Here is a 19,012-nt window from a genome sequence, read left to right as displayed (position 1 = left end):
TCATATGATCTCACTGATTTGAGGAATTCTTAATCTCAGGAAACAAAGTGAGGGTTGGGGGGTGGGAGGGGTGGGGTGGCTGGGTAATAGACATTGGGGAGGGTATGTGCTATGGTGAGCGCTGTGAATTGTGTAAGACTGTTGAACCCCAGACCTGTACCTCTGAAATAAATAATACATTATATATTAAAAAAAAAAAGAAGATAGCAGGAAGGGAAAAATGAAGGGGGGGGTTGGAGGGGGAGACGAACCATGAGAGACTGTGGACTCTGAGAAACAAACTGAGGGTTCTAGAGGGGAGGGGGGTGGGGGGATGGGTTAGCCTGGTGATGGGTATTAAAGAGGGCACGTCCTCATGGAGCACTGGGTGTTATACACAAACAATCATGGAACACTACATCAAAAACTAATGATGTAATGTATGGTGATTAACATAACATAATAAAAAAAATTTTTATAGTTTAAGAAAAAAGAAAGATTGCTAGATTAGTTACAAACTCATTAATGTCCTACAGATCAATAACCTTAACCTTTGGAATTTTCTCTTCTACCTGACAAAAATGATTTTCAACTGTACGAGACAGATATTTACAAGTTAACATGTAACTTTACTTAATCTGGGATATTTAATTTGGTAGTAAGTAGAATAATGGAGCAAAGTATATTCTCATAAGTAATTAACCTTTGAATCAGTCTATGTCCCCATATTCCATTGAATGGGCACACTGTCTACCTTTTGGCCTTATATCCAAGTTTTAGGTAATCTTCTTAAATTTTTGGTATTCATTTTTTTAATGTATAAAGTTAGAGGCAAAGTACCTTCCCCTCAGAAGTGTCATAGTATGTGTGAAAGGTGTAAATTTACCAAGTGTTTGCCATTATAATACCACTAGTAGATTAAATATGTTCCTTCTTTCCCAGTAAAGTGCAGTGAACCACAGAACACAGTGTACAGTGAAACTTGACAGAAGATTGACTTGGCAGAATATGAGGTTCTGTATTTTTTTAATGTGTTTGAAGTATTTCTAATAATGTCAGTCAAATGTGTCTAGTTGAATATGCATAGTTCTAGGATTATTAATATGCAGTACTTCATGTTTCAGATTAATGCCTGATTTAATCTCCAGTAAGAAATTGTTAGTCTTCCTTCAGCCTTTTCTTTAATTGTATTTAACAGACTTTCAAAATGGAGTAAATGTAGTTAAATTTAGAAGTTTAACATTTTCCAAAAGGATATCTATGTTGGGTCAGTGGTTTTATGGCTCCACTTTAAAGTTTAATTTGGTAGTTGTTGTTTTTAATAAGCTTTCTATTTTTGAGTAATTTTTAAATATATAAAAGTAGCAAAGACAGTGCAGACTTTTTATATACACCTCTTGCCCAGTGTCCCCCATTGTAAATATCGCACATTGTCATGGTATGTTTTGTCAAAATTAAGAATCCATTGTTAGTACATTGCTGTTAACTACATTCCAGACTTTATTTGGATTTCTCGTTTTCCACCAGTGCCTTCTTTCTTCTTCCAGGGTCCAGTTCAGGGTACCACATTACTTTTAGCTGTCATGTTTTCCCCAGTCTCTTCTATTCTGTAACAATTCCTCAGTCTTTCCTTGTTTTTCATGACTTGTAGAATGTATCCCAATCTGAATTTGTCTGATGTTTTTCTCATGTTTCAACTGGAGTTATATGGGTTTTTGGAAAGAATACCATAGAGGTGAAGTGCTCTTACCATCATCAGGGGGTACATGATATCCAGATGGTGACATTAACCTTTATTACTTGGATTAGCTAGTGTTTGCCGATTTTCTCCACTGAAAATGTACTATTTTTCCCTTTCTTTGTCCTTTAGAAGTAAGTCACTAGGTCTAGCCCACCCTCATTGGAGGTGGGAATAAGGGGTTGGGGAGGTCGAGATGGAATTAAGCATCACCTCCTGGAGGGGAGAGTATTTGGAATTCTTCTATATGGAAGATTTGTTGTCTCTTCACCCTTATTTTTTTTGTTATCATTTATATCAGGATGGACTCGTATATTTATTTTATAGGTTGGGTTATACTCTAGTTCTATGTTACGTATTTTGTTGCTCCAACTGTTTTAGTTTTAGCTATTGGGAACTCATTCAGATTAACTCTTGTAGTATCCTTTTGACATGCCCTTATCCTTTTGTTTTTTGAGTATTTCCTTATTCTCTGGTACTGTGAGATAGCCCATATTTATTTATTTATTTGTTTTATATATTTATTTTTTATGATCAGTAAACCTACACTGACACATATTAATACTCAAAGTCCGTAGTTTACATTAGGGTTCACTTTTGGTGATGTACGTTTTGTAGTTTTGGATGAATGTGTAATAATGACACGTATCCACCATTGTAGTATCACATAGAATAGTTTCACTGCCCTAAAAATCCTCTGTGCTCCTCCTCTTCATCACTCCCTCCCTCTTAACCCCCTAGCAAACACTGATCTTTTTACTGTCTCCAGAGTTTGCCTTTTTCAGAATGTCATATAGTTGGAATCATATAGTAGGTACCCTTTTCAGATTATCTTCTTTCAGTTAGTGTAGTATACATTTAAGGTTCTACCATGTCTTTTCATGGCTTGGTAGCTCATTTCTGAATAATATTCCATTATCTGGATGTACCACAGTTTATCCATTCACCTACTGAGGGACACCTTGGTTGCTTCCAAGTTCTGGCAGTTATCCTAGGCTTATTTTTTATTTTCCCTACCCTGGCCCTTGATGCAGCCATTTCTCCAAAGAGACTTGGTTCCTTGTATTGGAAAATGTTATTTTGAGGGGCGCCTGGGTGGCTCAGTCATTGGGTGTCTGCATTCGGCTCAGGTCATGATCCCAGGGTTCTGGGATCAAGCCCCGCATTGGGCTCCCTGCCCTGGGAAGCCTGCTTCTCCTTCTTCCACTCCCTCTGCTTGTGTTCCCTCCCTCGCTGTGTCTCTCTCTGTCAAATAAATAAATAAAATCTCAAAAAAAAAAAATGTGATTTTGAAACCAAGATTCCGTCATTGGGTATCTTGCCACTGGTGGGAGATTATTGCTTCTAAACCCTCTGGGCAGACAGAGCTGTAAATACATTTTTTAAAAAAGAGAAAGCTAAGTGTTTTTATTACATTCTGCCTATAAATATAATTTATAAGTGACATGTTTATTCTGAGAGAATTGGAAATATACTAAATTGCAAAACCTACATTCAGAAATGTCATCTAAAATTTTCCATTTCTTGTCAGAGCCAGAATTGGAGGAGGGTTCAGCCTAATGTATTTGAAAGAGTTTTTGATGATTTTTGTTTTTCTTTTTTTGTTCATTGTGTTTTGTTCTGCTTTTTGCTTTTGGTGTTTTGTTAACAGGTATTTTTTCCTTATTATGTATTTTTTTAGTAAGCTATGAAGGCAGGCATATTTCAGGATAAAACATGCTTTCCTCTTGAACATTGCTGTTGGAAATATAAATTGGTACAGCCTTTCTAGAGAAATACCTTTTACCAAGAATTTCATTTCTAGGAATTTTTCTTAAGGGAATGATCCTACAACTCTGTTAAGGTGTATAAACAGAAATGTTGAAAGCAACTTTGTTTATACTAGGGAAAAAGTGCTAACAATCTAAATGTGCATTTAGGAAGATTGATTAACCCTCAGTATACCAAGAAAATAGTCCTCACCATTTACCGTCTAGGGGTAATGAACCTTATTTTTAATAAATATTTTTAAGCCATCTTACGAATAATTTGCAGAAATAAAAATAAGGGGTTAGTGAAAATCAACTTCACTAGAATTTTGGGAATGTAAACCTAGCAAACCCCAATTTTTAAAAACTGCTTTATTGAGAGATTTTTAATTTATTTATCATAAAATTCACCAGTTTAAAGTATACAGTTCAATGGGTTTTAGTATATTTTCACAGTTCAAATGTCACCATAATCTAATTTAAGAATATTTTTATATTCGACTGAGCCACCTGGGTGGCTCAGTTGGTTAAGCATCTGCCTTCAGCTCAGGTCATGATCCCAGGGTCCTGGGATTGAGTCCCACATCTGGGTCCCTGCTCTATGGGGAGTCTACTTCTCCCTCTGCCCCTCCCCCAGCTTGTTTTCCTTCTCTCTCTCTCTCTCTCAAAAAATAAATAGAATCTTTTTTTTTAAGAATATTTTTATCACCCAAAAAGAAACTTCTTCCCATTAGCAGTCACGCCCCATCCTCCTTCCCACTCCAGGCAACCACTTATCTACTTTATGTCTCTATGAATTTGCCCATTTTGGGTATTTCATATAAATAGAATATGTAGTGTATCATATTTTGTTCTACTTTGCATAGTATTTTCAATGTCTGTCCATGTTGTAGCATGTGTCAGTATTTCATTTTTATTTTATTGCCAAATAACATTATATGTGTGAGTATAACACATTTGTTTATCCATTCAGCAGATCATAATGGACATTTGGGTTGTTTCTACTTTTTGGCTATTATTAGTAATACTACTATGAATATTTGAGTACAAGTATTTGTGTGAACATGTTTGCATTTCTCCTGGGTAGATACTTAGGAATGGAACCTGTGGGTCACATGGTAATTTTAACTCTGTGAGGAATTGCAGGCTGTTTTCCACAGTGCCTGTACCATTTTACAGCAATCCCACCAACAATGTATAAAAGTTCCAATTTCTCCAATTCTTGTCAACACTTATTATATGTCTTTTTCATTGTGCCATTTTAGTACATGTAAAGTGGCATCTCATTATGGTTTTGATTTGCATTTCCCTAATGACTACTGATGTTGAACATCTTTTGGTGTGCCTGTCGGCCATTTGGATATCTTCTTTGGAGGAATGTCTACTTAAATCCTTGATTCATTTTTTGTTTAGTTGGGTTGTCTTTTATTATTTAGTTGTAAGAGTTCTTTATATACTCTGGATACAAGTCCCTTATCAGATACATGATTTATAATTTGTTTTTCCCATTCTATAGGTTGTTTGTTTGTTTTCATTTTCTTGATGATGGTGGTAAAGCCCAATTTTTATCCTCACTTTTCTGGGTTTTGAAAGTATCCCATATAGACACAGCCTTTTGAATGTAGCTAACTATTTATCGACTGCCATGGGATGAACCAGGAATATATCTATACTTAATACAGATTCTGGATTTCAAATACTTCTTTAGTAGTTTCAAGCTTATTACTTCTGGTTCTTGCACTCATATCATCATAAAGTAATACTTTTGAGAACTTGACAGTTCATAATTTTGAAGAGAGGATGGCCATCTTTTTTTATTCATAATTGCAAAACATTTCTATTTTTAGATTTGTAAACACCAATGATCAAATCACTTAATTTTTTCATTTCTACATGATATTTTTTCTTCTAGAAACTTTTGTATACATGCCTTCAGCCTTTGTTCATTTGTTAACCATATCAAATAAATTTTGGTGCACAAATGTAGATGATGAAAGAATATTGTCACATACCTTTCCAGCAGAATGCTATGATCCGAGTTCCTCTTGCATGTTATTGCATGATGAAGTCCTAACTGTAGAATAACTAATTGGATAGAAATATCATATTTCCTTTTTGCCCTTAGAAATGTTTTATTTACTTATCAATTCTTGGGTTTGAGAAAATTCATTTAGGATATTGTTATCTGTAGGCTCATAGTCTGAGATTTCACTTACACCAATTTTACCATTATTATTGGAGACTAGATTGTTACTCTCTGTCTCTTTGCATTCTTTTCCTGGCTTGTTTCTAATATTTATGAAGCATCTTTATCGTTTTTCTTCTCTTTGTCATTGTGAGTGAAAAACAGATGATCTCAATTCTCATCTGTGTTCTCTGAAAACTACAAAAAGACTACAACATTCGTGTCTCCATCCTTTTCTTAGACCTGTTTGAAAGATGACACAATATTTTGTGTACTGCAATAAGAAAATGTAAGATGAAATAATGGTGATGATTTCTCTCACTCTGCATCTTCCTCTTACCCACTATGCATCCTAGGCATCCATCATTTTCTATTTTCAATGTTTTACTCTTTTTTAACTTAATTAGGAGTAATTGAGTAATGAAATAATTTCTAGGATGAAACAGCAAAATGTTTAAATATACAGCAAAAATAAGATCACTAAACCCCATTAGATTCATGAAAGGATTCAATAAGTTTTATTCTATTTGAATAAAATACTACAAATTTCACTGTCTTTTAGATAACCTTGGTAGTAGATTGAATTATGTCCCCCCAAAAGACAATTACTGTAAATTACAACCTTTTTTTTGAAAATAAGGCCTTTGCAGATTAATCCATTAAAATAGTGAATTAGGGTGTGCCTAAATTCAATGACTATTATCTTTATAAAAGAAAGTAGAAGGAGATTTAGATTCAGAGATGTGGAGGAGATAGGCACAGAAAGAAGGAAGACCATATGAAGGAGGCAGAGTTAGGAGTAATGCTGAGGAATGAATGCTAAGGATTTCTGAGAGCCACTGGAAACTAGGCAGGCTTCCCTAGAACCTGAGAAAGAACATGGTGCTGACAACACCTTGATTTCAGACTTTTGGCATTTATAGCTGTGAGAGAATAAATTTCTGTCCTTTAAGACACCCAATTTGTGGTAATTTGTTATGACCACCTTAGGAAATTAATACAACCTTAAGAAAGTATAAATCATGAGATACTAATATTAAGAAATAGTTAAAACTGCTCAACAACAGACTCTTAACTATAGAGAACAAACTGATGGTTACCAAGGGGAGGTTGGTGAGGGGATGGGTTAAATAGGTGATGGGGATTAAGAAGTGCGCCTGTTGTGATGAGCAATGGGTGATGTATGGAAGTGTTGAATCAAGTGTATTGTACACCTGAAACTAATATAACTGTATGTTAATTATACTGGAATTAATTTTTTTAAATTCTTTTTTTTTTTTTTTAAATTCTTTGTGTTTTAAAAAACAACAAAAACTGCTTAACAAAGAAACTTAAAAATTAAAACTGGGTATAATGGACCCTAGCAATAAACTGAGGGTGAAATTAATTATGAAATCATCCAAACATTGGATTACTGTACAGCCATTAAAACTGATGATAAAGCTTTACAACATGTTACAAGAAAAACAGTGGTTATGAAACGGGAAGTAGAATGTGCTTCAAGGTTTTACCCTGTGTGTGTGTGTGTGTGTGTGTGTGTGTGTAGGAAAGAGTCTGGAAAAATATACACCAGTGTTCAACTAATAAGCAATGGCTGTCTCTACTCATTTTCATTTTCTTCTTTAAACTTGTCTTTTATTCAGATTCAAAAACCTAGGTTCAAAAAATCAGCTGTTTCCTTGAGGGTGGGGTGGGTAATCAGCTTGGGGTTCCAGTTGATTTTTTTTTTTTTTCCAGTTGATTTTATTCCAGTTTGATTAATTGTTTGCTTTGTGTTTGGTATGAGCACTCTTAAAATCATTCCCCTGGGTCATCTCATCAGTGCAGATGCTGAGCTCAGAAGCCATGAAACATTCATACTCAGGATGTACTCATCCTGTTAAGTGGCTGTGGTAAGAATGTCAACATGTGAACCTGAGTTAGACTGAAATATCCTTTATAACTGAGTGTGAAACTGTCTTCCCATCCCATATCACTTTCTTATTCTTCATCCACTTGATGCTTATCTGAACTTTGTTAATTTATACTCATTTGATTTTCGAGAGTTTTTTTTGCCTATGGCTATTTTATTTGTGCTGTGCATTTTCACACACCTCTGTGTTTCTAATGCCCCTCCCTGTAGCATTAGACTGCTTTTCCATATCTCATTCCTCCAGGGCTCAACTGAAAGAGGGCTTTCTTCTTGACTCCTTTCCTATTTTTCTCAATAGAAATTATTTTTCTCTTTTTCTCCTCTCTTACAGTACTCATCTATCTCATGTCCTAAAGAAAAAAAGTTCCTCTTATTTTTAATGTTTATCCAGTTCGTAGTTCTTCTCATGTCTATCTCGTAGATTATAAACATCCTAAATATCTGCATCTACTAAAAATAGTAGATATTCTGTAAGTATTGTTAAACTGAATTTGTAAAGCACAAATTCTCATTCTTCTAAACTATTGTGTATAGTTTCTACTATAGAATTAAGCCCACAACAGAGTTAAATATGTTAATCACTTTTTTTACTCTATTTCATGGGAAAGCTATCACCATGAAACTTTGAGATCTTTATTTGCTGAATGTATGTGAATAATGATGTTCTTTATGCTATTATTCTTCTTGATAGTGGGACCTTAAAACAAAGAGATTTCTTCTTTTAGTGTATTATGTATGTTAAAAATTAACTATTTTGATGGAAATATGGATTAGCAGACTATTAGTATAAAAGACTCAGGAATTTCGTTATCACCTTACCTGTTTTCTCACTTGAACAATATAGCTAGGGAATGAGCATTTCAGGTAAATTAAGCAGCAAGTGGAGAGGGTTTAGTAGGAATATTTAGTTTGTTTGGGTACAATACAGAGAATGTGAATATTTGGATTAACCAGGGGTTGGGTGTTGCCAAGTTCGATTGATGGAAATAGGTACTGAAGGTCATGATAGATCAAGGAGGAGTGAGGAAATAGGGGTAGTAGGTGATGATAGAAAAAAATGGTGGACTTAAAGAATTGGAGGTCTTAATGAAGAATTGTGGGTGTGGAAGTACAAGGGTTAAAACCCACACAAATTCGAGGTCAAAGAATGGTGGTGTGAAATTCCTATCTCCAATGTGGAATCTCTGCTCAGCTCCCACCTGTGAAGTGCCAGTTGTCTTCTACAGTGGTTGCTGTATGAACAGCTCAACATGCTCAAACGAAATTCATCATCATTCTCTCAATCTGTTTTTTCCTTCTGAATTCCTTGTGTCGAGAAATGGCACTACCATCTTTCCAGTTTGTCAAAGCAGCTGTGTGAATACCATCCCCAAGTTTCCTTTTTCCACACACATTTCATCTTTTCACTCATTTGCGTCTACTTCCCTTTGCTTCAGCTATCCTAAACTGTGTATAAATTTCTGATAATATACAGATGTTTCTTTGTGGATGAGGAATATCCTTTCCCCATGTGTTTGTCTAGCTAATTCCTGCCCATCCACCTAAACTCAGCTTAAGGGGCGCCTGGGTGGCTCAGTCGGTTAAGTGTCTGCCTTTGGCTCAGGTTACGATCCCAGAGTCCTGGGATCGAGCCCCGCATTGGGCTTCTTATTTAGCCGGGAGCCTGTTTCTCCCTCTGTCTGCTGCTCCCCATGCTTGTGTGCACGCTTGCGCTCTCTCTCTCTCTGACAAATAAATAAATAAAATCATTTAAAATAAAATAAAAAATAAACTCAGCTTAAAAATGATCTCACCCAGAATCCCCACTCCCACCCCTACATCCTGCTTATTTAAATGCCCTTCTTCTCGGGGCACCTGGGTGGCTCAGTCATTAAGAGTCTGCCTTCGGCTCAGGTCATGATCCCAGGGTCCTGGGATCAAGCCCCGCATCGGGGTCCCTGCTCGGCGGGAAGCCTGCTTCTCCCTCTCCTGCTCTCCTGTTCTCCCTGCTTGTGATCCTGCTCTCGCTATCTCTCTCTCTGTCAAATAAATATATTAAAAAAAAAAAAAAACTTTAAAAAAATAATAAAATAAATGCCCTTCTTCTGTATGCCCCTGTTGCTTTATTCTTTCTGTTTTATAACACTGGAATCACTGTTTTTTTCTCTATAGCTTAGACTTTGAGCTTTTGGATTTAGGGACTTTAATAACATTATTACAGAATAAAGACTTAAATACCTGTTGGAAAGGATTTCTATCAATTCTATTTATAAAAAGAATTGAAATTGTCTGTTTATATGCTTATCTTCCCATTAGCCCACAAATTCCTCCAACTGTATCTTGTTCCTCTTTGTCTTCATAGTTTCTATTACTACCATTTACCTGATTCAGAGCTCAAAAATCAATCTCAATTTGATTGAACATTTGTTGAGAGTCAGCTGTGTGCCAAACACTAGGTTAGGTGCTGGGATGCAAAGATGAACAAGACAGATATGATCCCAATCTTCATGACCCCATACAATCTAATGAACAAGATAAGCATTAAATAAGAAATTCACAGTGTGGTAGCTGTTACACAAAAGCCTGTCCTGAGGCAAGAACAGCATATGGCAAGGGAATTTCAACCTTGTCTAGGTTGAATTGAATTTAGAAGTAACCTTATCAGTAGAATGATTACATGAGAGTGCATTTTAAAATGTCATTTATATTTAATGACCACTGGCTGTTATATTTAGTTTGGATTCTATTGCTTTTCTGTTTTTGGGACAACAGAAATCTAGTTAATACAACTTTTCCTTCTTATTGTAGAGCATTTTATGATATACAATCTTTTTGTTACCCCAGTACATGTTATCTGTATTTGGTTGTGAAATGTCTTTTGGTACTTTTATGTCATGTTTGATACATTATCCTTGAATGAATTATATTTAGCCAAATCATGAAAAGCTAGCAAACTATTTAGCTTTTCTGTCCTGTTCCTTTATCTACTTCCAAATACTTGGAGTCTTTTATTAAACTTTATATGAAAAGGTTGTGATTTTGTATCCTATCCTACTTTAGGGCAACAGGCAGAATAAGAGGGATGTAGACATCATGGTCTAAAGAAATGGTTGAAGAAATTGAATCGGTTTAACATAGGAAAGACAAAGGGGAGACATGCTTTGAAATTTTCTCAGATCTATTTGTTGGGCTTTGGTGAGAGCCCTGGATGCAGATGAGTAAGTGATTTCTTAAAAAACAACTTTACTGAGATAGAACTCACTTACCATAAAATTCACCCTTTAAAATGTACAATTTAGGGGGCACCTGGGTGGCTCAGTCGGTTAAGCCACTGCCTTCGGCTCAGGTCATGATCCCAGGGTCCTGGGATCGAGCCCCGCATCGGGCTCCCTGCTCAGCAGGGAGTCTGCTTCTCCTGTTCCCTCTGCCTGCCTCTCTGCCTACTTGTTCTCTCTCTCTCTGTCAAATAAAAAAAAAAAAAAAAAATGTACAATTTAGTAGTTTTTACTATATTCACAAAATTGTGCAACTGTAATTAGGGCCCAGGGGTTCAAGAGCCCCTGGCTCTGGGGTCCCAAACAGACCTGGTTTGGCCACTTGCTGCTGGCAAAACCCAAAGGCAGAAAGACAGGTGGTGGTCAAACAAGAACGGAATTTATTTCAGTGAGACCAGCCCCTGGAAGATAGTGGACTACTATCCCAAAGACTGTCTCCAAAGTGCTGAAAATACTTTGAGGTTTATAATAAGGAGGATGCGGGACAGAGGTCCAAGAGTGTGTGCAGGTGGGCAGTAAAGGTCAGGTCAATCATTGTCTTAGGGGTGACTCACGTGAGGGCTTGCTGATTTCAGGGCAGTCGGTGCTCAAGGGGTAGTTTTGGTTCCCATTACGGGATGCTTTGTCCACCGGGTCTCTTGCCCAAGTGAAAAGATAAACTTCATTAGTTAGAAAATACAGTCTGAAGTCAAAATGGTGACAGTTTAAGGCATAGCTGGGTCCTGTTTCACAACTATCACCACTATCTAATTTTATATTTTCATCGCTTCAGAAAGAATTCCCTTACACGTGAGTAATCACCTCCCATTCCCATTCCCCACAGCCCCTGCCACTACCGAATCAAAAACAAGGGGAGTGCTGCCCAGCAGTCTGTGTCATGACAAACCTACCAGGTAGTGATGCTGCTGAGGACTACTGCCCTAGAGAATGACTCTCTGTTCCCTGTTTGGTGGGGACATCTGGCCTCCAGTCATTCTGGGGGAAGTTGGAGAGAGCTCACAGTTCCATAGGCAAAATCTATCAGTGAATCTCCATTTTCTCCATCTCCAACCTCACCATGGTTCTGTGTGCAGGTCACCTCCTTTCTGCTACAGCATGCTTACTCTGTATTCTAGATAATGGTTTCCATGCTTTGATACATCAATCCTCACTCAACCAAAGATTGGTTGAGATCTCTTGTCCACTGAGGGTCCCCTTCTTCTTTCTTCCTTTTAACTTACCTTAAGATTGTCTCAGGAAGGAGTGAATGTAAATATCTGTGCTTTTTTTAAAAAAGATCTAATTGTCTTTATTAAATGATTCATGAATTGGGCATTACCCCATCTAGCAAGTAAAGGGGGGGGGGCTTCGTAAATATCTGTGCCTAATTCACTATTTGAACTTCATTTTCACTAGCTTGAGTGGTAATAGTTTGCTCTTCTTCTAGTTAGGCTGTGCATTATTTGCATGACGAGTTAGTGTCTTTGTCTAATGCATTAACTCTGCAGTATCTGCATATCACCTTGCAAGTCTAAACATGGGATTCTCTATTTCTAGTCTTGCTTTCCTTTGTGACGGCAGTTACTAATTTCCCTTTACTCAACTTCAAGTGTATGAGAGAATAGCCCCATTCTTCTATTATCTCACTCAGGTCTGGCTGAGCAGAGTATCTGAAGGATTGAATGCCTTTGAAATAAGCAAGTTTGGTGTGAGTTAAAAAAAAAAAAAAAATTTGCCAGTCAATCCTTTGAGGAATGATACAAATAGAACTCATTTTGCATAAAATGCAATGCCTGTTGGCATTGTCTAAAAGCAAATGCAGGTTACTATAGTGAGACACCAATTAATCCTTAGTAATTTGACTGTTATGGACAGTAATTGGAGCTATAAAAAGCAAAACTGATATTGTTACTTCTTACAATTACTGTGTAATCTTGTCCAAATTCTATTTTGCTCTGGTGGGTTTAATTACTTTTTTAGGAAAGGGGAAAAAAAAATCTGTGTTTGTTACATGTTTGCAGAATTTAGGTTGTGTTGAGAACAGAGAAAATTTGTCATTTTGACTTTTTTCCCCTAGCTTGTTTTCTTCTACCTAAAAATAACTATGGGTACTCATTTATTCAGCAGTAATTTTAGTGTTCACCCAAATGGTATGTAACTGTTGGACACCAAGGAGGATGTTAAAAATATAGGACAGACTTGTTGATTGACACATAGAGGGTTGCCGGTGCTGTTACAGAGTGAAGTAGCTACTGAGATAATGTTATCCCTACCAGAACGTGCTGAATTTGTCCAAGTAAACGGTCATACAGTTAGATTACAATCAGAATTCTCCTTCTATACGTACAAGTTTTATAGGTTTAATATCTGAGCCTCCACTTCCTGACTATAAAGATGAATGAAAATGGCCACCTTGCCAAACCAATGTGAGAATTAGATGCTATGTAAAGCCCAGCATTTATCACAGTTTGACGCTGAAATGGTAATGGTCGTCTGTGGTGATGGTCGTCATGACAGCTGGGACCTGGAGAGCCCAGGGTGATTATAAAGAAAGAAGCCAGGGTGTTGTAACCAGGAAGAATAGCTGGCAGCCAGTAATCCAGTTGTTTTACAAGAGTAGCAGCCCTGGAGTTGACACAAAGCAGAGGATTGAGACAAATAGTGAGTCTGTCAGAATTCAGATCTCACAAGACAGGTCAGAAGGTTAAACTAAACCGGTACCTGTCAGAATTTGAAGACCAAATCAGAAGTAAACTCTGAGAGCAGGTGAGGTCATAATCTACCCTAAGAGCTGTGGCCAGTTATGTTGACAGTGATCTATCATTGTGTTCTAGGTTCTTTTGTTCTTCGAAGTAGTCATTGTTGTGCCCCTTCTATGTTTCCAGTTGCCTGACACTTCACCCTTTATAGTTTAGTTGGGGTGTGATTATAATTTAAGTAATTAGGTAACAGGACAATTGAGTAATTAGGCCAATGCATGAATAAGCTCTTTTTGTTATTGTTGCTTCTCAACTTTGTTAAATATCCTTTATATACAAAAAAAACACCCATTTTAAATGTACAGTTTAATAAATTTTGACAAATTTATAAAACCTTATAACCTCTACTGTAATAAAAATAAAAAAATACTCTATCACCAAAAAAAAAAGTCCCCTTATTTCTCTTTGCAGTCTCCCTGCCTGGCCCTAGGTCGTAAACAACCATTGATCTACTTTCTGTAGTCACAGATTAGAATTTCCTTTTCTAGAATTTCATATAAATGGTTTTTATATAATACTTTATTTAGGTTTATGTAAGTGGTATCATACAGTATATACTCTTTTGTATCTGACTTCTTTCACTCAACATAATGCTTTTGAAATTCGTCCAGTTGGTTTATTCCTTTTTATTGCTGAATATTATTCCATTGCGTGGATATTACAATTTTGTAATTCATTTATCTTTTTTATTTCATATTTTTTAAAGATTTATTTATTTCATTTTATTTTTATTTTTTAATTCAATTAACATATAATGTAGTATTGGTTTCAGAGGTAGAGGTCAGTGATTCATCAGTCTTATGTAATACCCAGTGTTCGTTACATCACATGCCTGCCTTAATGTCCCTCACCCAGTTACCCCATCCCTCCACCCTCCTCCCCTCCACCAACCCTTAAGAGTCCCTTATGGTTTGTCTCCCTCTCTGATTTCATTTTGTTTTATTTTTCCCTCTCTTCCTCTATGATCCTCTGTTTTGTTTCTTAAATTCCACATATCAGTGAGATCATATGATAATTGTCTTTCTCTGATTGGCTTATTTCACTTAGCATAATACCCTCTGGTCCCATCCTCGTCATTGCAAATGGCAAGATTTCCATTTTTTGATGGTGGAGTAGTATTCTATTGTGTATATATACCACATCTTCTTTACCCATTCATCTGTCAGTGGACATCCGGACTCTTTCCATAGTTTGGCTATTGTGGACGTTGCTGCTATAAACATTGCGGTGCAGGTGCCCCTTTGGATCACGACATTTGTATCTTTGGAGTAAATACTCAGTAGTGAAATTGCTGGGTTGTAGGGTATCTCTATTTTCAACTTTTTGAGGAACCTCCATGCTGTTTTCCAGAGTGTCTACACCAGCTTGCATTCCCACCAACAGTGTAGGAGGGTTCCCCTTTCTCCACATACTCGCCAACATCTATCATTTCCTGACTTGTTAATTTTAGCCATTCTGACAGGTGTGAAGTGGTATCTCATTGTGGTTTTGATTTGTATTTCCTTGATGCCGAGTGATGTTGAGCATTTCTTCATGTGTCTGTTGGCCATTTGTATGTCTTCTTTGGAGAAATGTCTGTTCATGTCATGTCTTTTTTGATTGGATTATTTGTTCTTTGGGTGTTGAGTTTGATAAGTTTTGTTTTTTTTTTTTTAAGATTTTATTTATTTGACAGAGAGAGCAAGCAGGGGGAGCAGCAGAGGGAGAAGGAAAAGCAGATTCCCTGAGCCGAAGGCAGACGCTTAACTGAGTGAGCCACCCAGGTGCCCTAGAGTTTGATAAGTTCTTCATAGATTTTGGATACTAATCCTTTATCTGATAAGACATTTGCAAATATCTTCTCCCATTCTATCGTTGTCTTTTGGTTTTGTCAATTGTTTCCTTTGCTGTGCAAAAGCTTTTTATCTTGATGAAGTCCCAATAGTTCATTTTTGCCCTTGCTTCCCTTGCCTTTGGTGATGATTCCAGGAAGAAGTTGCTGCAGCTGAGGTCAAAGAGGTTGCTGCCTGTGTTCTCCTCAAGGATTTTGATGGATTCCAGTGTCACATTTAGGTCTTTCATCCATTTTGAGTTTATTTTTGTGTATGGTGGAAGAAAGTGGTCCAGTTTCATTCTTCTGCATGTGGCTGTCCAGTTTTCCCAACACCATTTGTTGAAGAAACTGTCTTTTTCCATTGGATATTCTTTCCTCCTTTGTCAAAGATTAGTTGACCATAAAGTTGAGGGAATTCATTTATCTTTTGATGAGCATTTGGGTTGTTTCCAGTTTGGGGCTGTTATAAATGAAGCTTTATGAAAATTTATGCACAAGTCTTTGTGTGCACATGTTTTCATTTCCTTTGGGTAAATACCTAGGGATTGCTGGGTTGTATAGTAAATGTATGATTAACTTTATAAGAAACTGCCGAACAGTTTTTCAGAGTACTTGTACTATTTTGTATGCCCACCAACAAAGGATGAGAGTTTTGTTTGTTCCCCATGTTTGACAAAAATTGGTGTCTTCAGTATTTTTTTAGTCATTCTAGTAAGTATATGTCTCATTACAGTTTTAATTTGTATTTTTGTCATGACTAATACTGTTGAACTGTCTTTTCTCATGTGCTTATTGGCCATTCAGATATCTTCTTTTGTGAACTATCTTTTTAGTTCTTTTGCCTGTTTTTGTTAGGTTGTTTGTCTTTTTGTTATTTAGTTATAACAGTTATTTATATGTTCTGGATACTAGACCTTTATCTGATGTATTGTACATACTTTCTCCCAGTGTGCCTTGCTTTTCTGTCTTTTTATAGTACCTTTTGAAGACCAGAATTTTTAATTTTGTTGGTGAATACTTTATCATTTTTTCTTATATAATTCATGATTTTTATGTCTTACTCAAAAGATTACAAAGATTTTCTCCTATTTTTTTCCCTAGGAATTTTGTCATTGTAGCTTGTACATTTGGTCTGTGATCTCCCCTACTACTCTATATAAGCTCCTTGAAGGCAAAAGGCTGTGCCTGATTTATGTCTGTATTTTCCAGGGCGCCTGGGTGGCTCAGTCAGTTAGGCTTCTCTGCCTTTGGCTCGGGTCATGATCCCAGGGTCCTGGGGTCAAGTCCCACATTGGGCTCCCTGCTCAGCGGGGAGCCTGCTTCTCCCTCTGCCTGCTACTCCCCCTGCTTGTGCTCTTTCTCTGACAAATAAATAAAATCTTAAAAAAAAAGTCTGTGTTTTCCATAGTGGTAGTTGTCTAATAAAAGTTTAATGAAGAAATAAATGAGTATGATTTCATGATACATAATGCCAGTTGTAAGATAAGAACAGATAGCTAGGCCCAAAGCTTCTCTATTTCTTCTTGGCTGCTCTGACCTGTGGGCCTGAATTACTTCTGTGCTTTTGACTTATTTCACCAATCTGTTCTAGTTAAAAGAAAAAAAATTCCATCAGAAAATGCATTAATAAACTTGAAATAATACTGTATTGGACCTAGTTAGATATTTTAAAGTAACTTTATTAAATGAAAGTAAAATTTCAGGGGCACCTGTGTGGCTCAGTTATTAAACATCTGCCTTCAGCTCAGGTCATGATCCCAGGGTCCTGGGATCGAGTCCCGCATCGGGCTCCCTGCTCAGCGGGAAGCCTGCTTCTCCCTCTCCCACTCCCCCTGCTTGTGTTCCCTCCCTCGCTGTCTGTCAAATAAATAAATAAAATCTTAAAAAAAAAAAAAAAAGTAAAATTTCATTTTACCTTCCCATGTTGTTGGTATGAATTTCTCTTTGTATGAATTTAGAAAATCTAGTGTTGGGCGCCTGGGTGGCTCAGTCGTTAAGCGTCTGCCTTCGGCTCAGGTCATGATCCCAGGGTCCTGGGATCGAGCCCCGCGTCGGGCTCCCTGCTCAGTGGGAAGCCTGCTTCTCCCTCTCCCTCTGCCTCTGCTTGTGTTCCCTCTCTCGCTGTCTCTCTCTGTCAAATAAATAAATAAAATCTTTAAAAGAAAAAAAGAAAATCTAGTGTTAATAAAAAAAATTTGGGGGGTGCCTGGGTGGCTCAGTTGTTTCAACGTCTGCCTTTGACTCAGGTCATGATCCCAGGGTCCTGGGATTGAGCCCCACATTGGGCTCCCTGCTCAGAGGGGAGCCTGCTTCTCCCTCTCCCTCTGCCGCTCCCCCTGCTCTCTCTCTCTTCTGTCAAATAAATAAATAAAATCTTGAAAAAACAATTTTTTAAATCACCTGTAAACTATGTACATGAACTCTAGAAACCACTGAAACACTTCTGTGTATTTTACTTTAGTAAGACAGATTTGCTTCCGTTTTTACAAAACAAAAGGAAACTTCATTTTTGCTCCTTTAGAAGAACTTGGTAAAAGAAACTCAAGCAGCCACGGTTTTTGCTTCTTTCTCACAGTAGAAATTAGTAACAAATAAGCTCAGTCACATATGTTGGTTGATAATCATACTATTTTTATTTCTCTTGATGTCAATCCCCACTTTATCTCCTGTGATATACCCCTACACTGAAAAAATAAAACCCGTGTTTTGCCACTTGAAACAGGTGCATAGGACAGATAAACATACATGTGTCACACAAATCTCTACAATTTGGAGAATATGCAAAACCTGAACCAGCTGTATTTCACATTTAAGAGGCAGATTTAATGTGAATTATGATGGAGGTTGGGAGATAAAAATAAAAACCTAAATGTTTTTGTTTGTGAAACATCTTTTAGTGACTTTTATGTAGTTTCTTCAACTGGGTAATTACTCTGTGCTTTCCTCATCATTCTACTTCAGGACAGTATAGTGTGAGGTTCAATGAGAACATTTGAACTCTAGGCAGAGAGTACTTTAGGGACTACTGTACAAAGAACTATCTCAGAATTTACAAGCATACCCTTTATAGCCAAAATATGTGTTTGATTTGACAATTCTGGTATTTCATATATAGCTCTTGAGAGTTGGTGTGACATGGGAATTTGAAGATAACTGCTCAAATTAGTTCAATCCAAAGTCTCCCTACATTTTGTGTAGATCATACCATAATCCATATCATTAAAACTATTTGTTTTTAGTATTTTTACAGCAATCACTCTTTCTTCCTGGCATTTAGCAACATACTTTTAAGTGAAACCAAATCAAAAAAGGGAAGAACTATCCATTGCATCATGTATGTTTTTAATGTTCCTTCTTAGGGAGCCGTTATCATTGGAGAATAGTTGGTTCATCCTCATCTTTAGAAGATATTCGAATAAGATGGCTAATAATATGCCCACAGGATGATTCAATAGCCTATCAAAGCGTGATTCTCAGAGTTAGGCAGCACATAGATGGAAAGTTAACAGAAGCTAGAAATACTGATTACTGAATAAGTCTTAGGTTGTGAGTCAGTGCCTTTCAGAAAGCCATTTTATCAGAGAAGGGAGCTGTGCCTGCCAACACCAAGAAGCAGGACATTAGTTTTATAAAGCAACAGATTCG

The 19,012-nt window shown here is 36.9% G+C and overlaps 1 protein-coding gene across 3 annotated transcripts in view; it reads left to right on the top strand.

Moving 5' to 3' along the window:
- Positions 1 to 19,012, top strand: part of NARS2 (asparaginyl-tRNA synthetase 2, mitochondrial) — a 132,350-nt gene that overhangs the window by 62,499 nt on the left and 50,839 nt on the right. The window contains exon 1 of one of the 3 annotated variants that reach the window (XM_032427026.1): positions 497 to 992. The exons of the other annotated variants lie outside the window; for them this stretch is intronic. Within the exon in view, the coding sequence (XP_032282917.1) occupies positions 988 to 992 (5 nt within the window). The 5' untranslated portion in view covers positions 497 to 987. Of the gene's footprint in view, positions 1 to 496; positions 993 to 19,012 lie in introns of those variants that run through there. 3 annotated transcript variants of the gene reach the window in all.

The sequence above is a fragment of the Phoca vitulina genome, unplaced genomic scaffold, assembly GCF_004348235.1.
Source record: "Phoca vitulina isolate PV1807 unplaced genomic scaffold, GSC_HSeal_1.0 scaffold36, whole genome shotgun sequence".
Lineage (NCBI taxonomy): Eukaryota > Metazoa > Chordata > Mammalia > Carnivora > Phocidae > Phoca > Phoca vitulina.
This window is presented reverse-complemented; position numbering and strand designations above follow the sequence as displayed.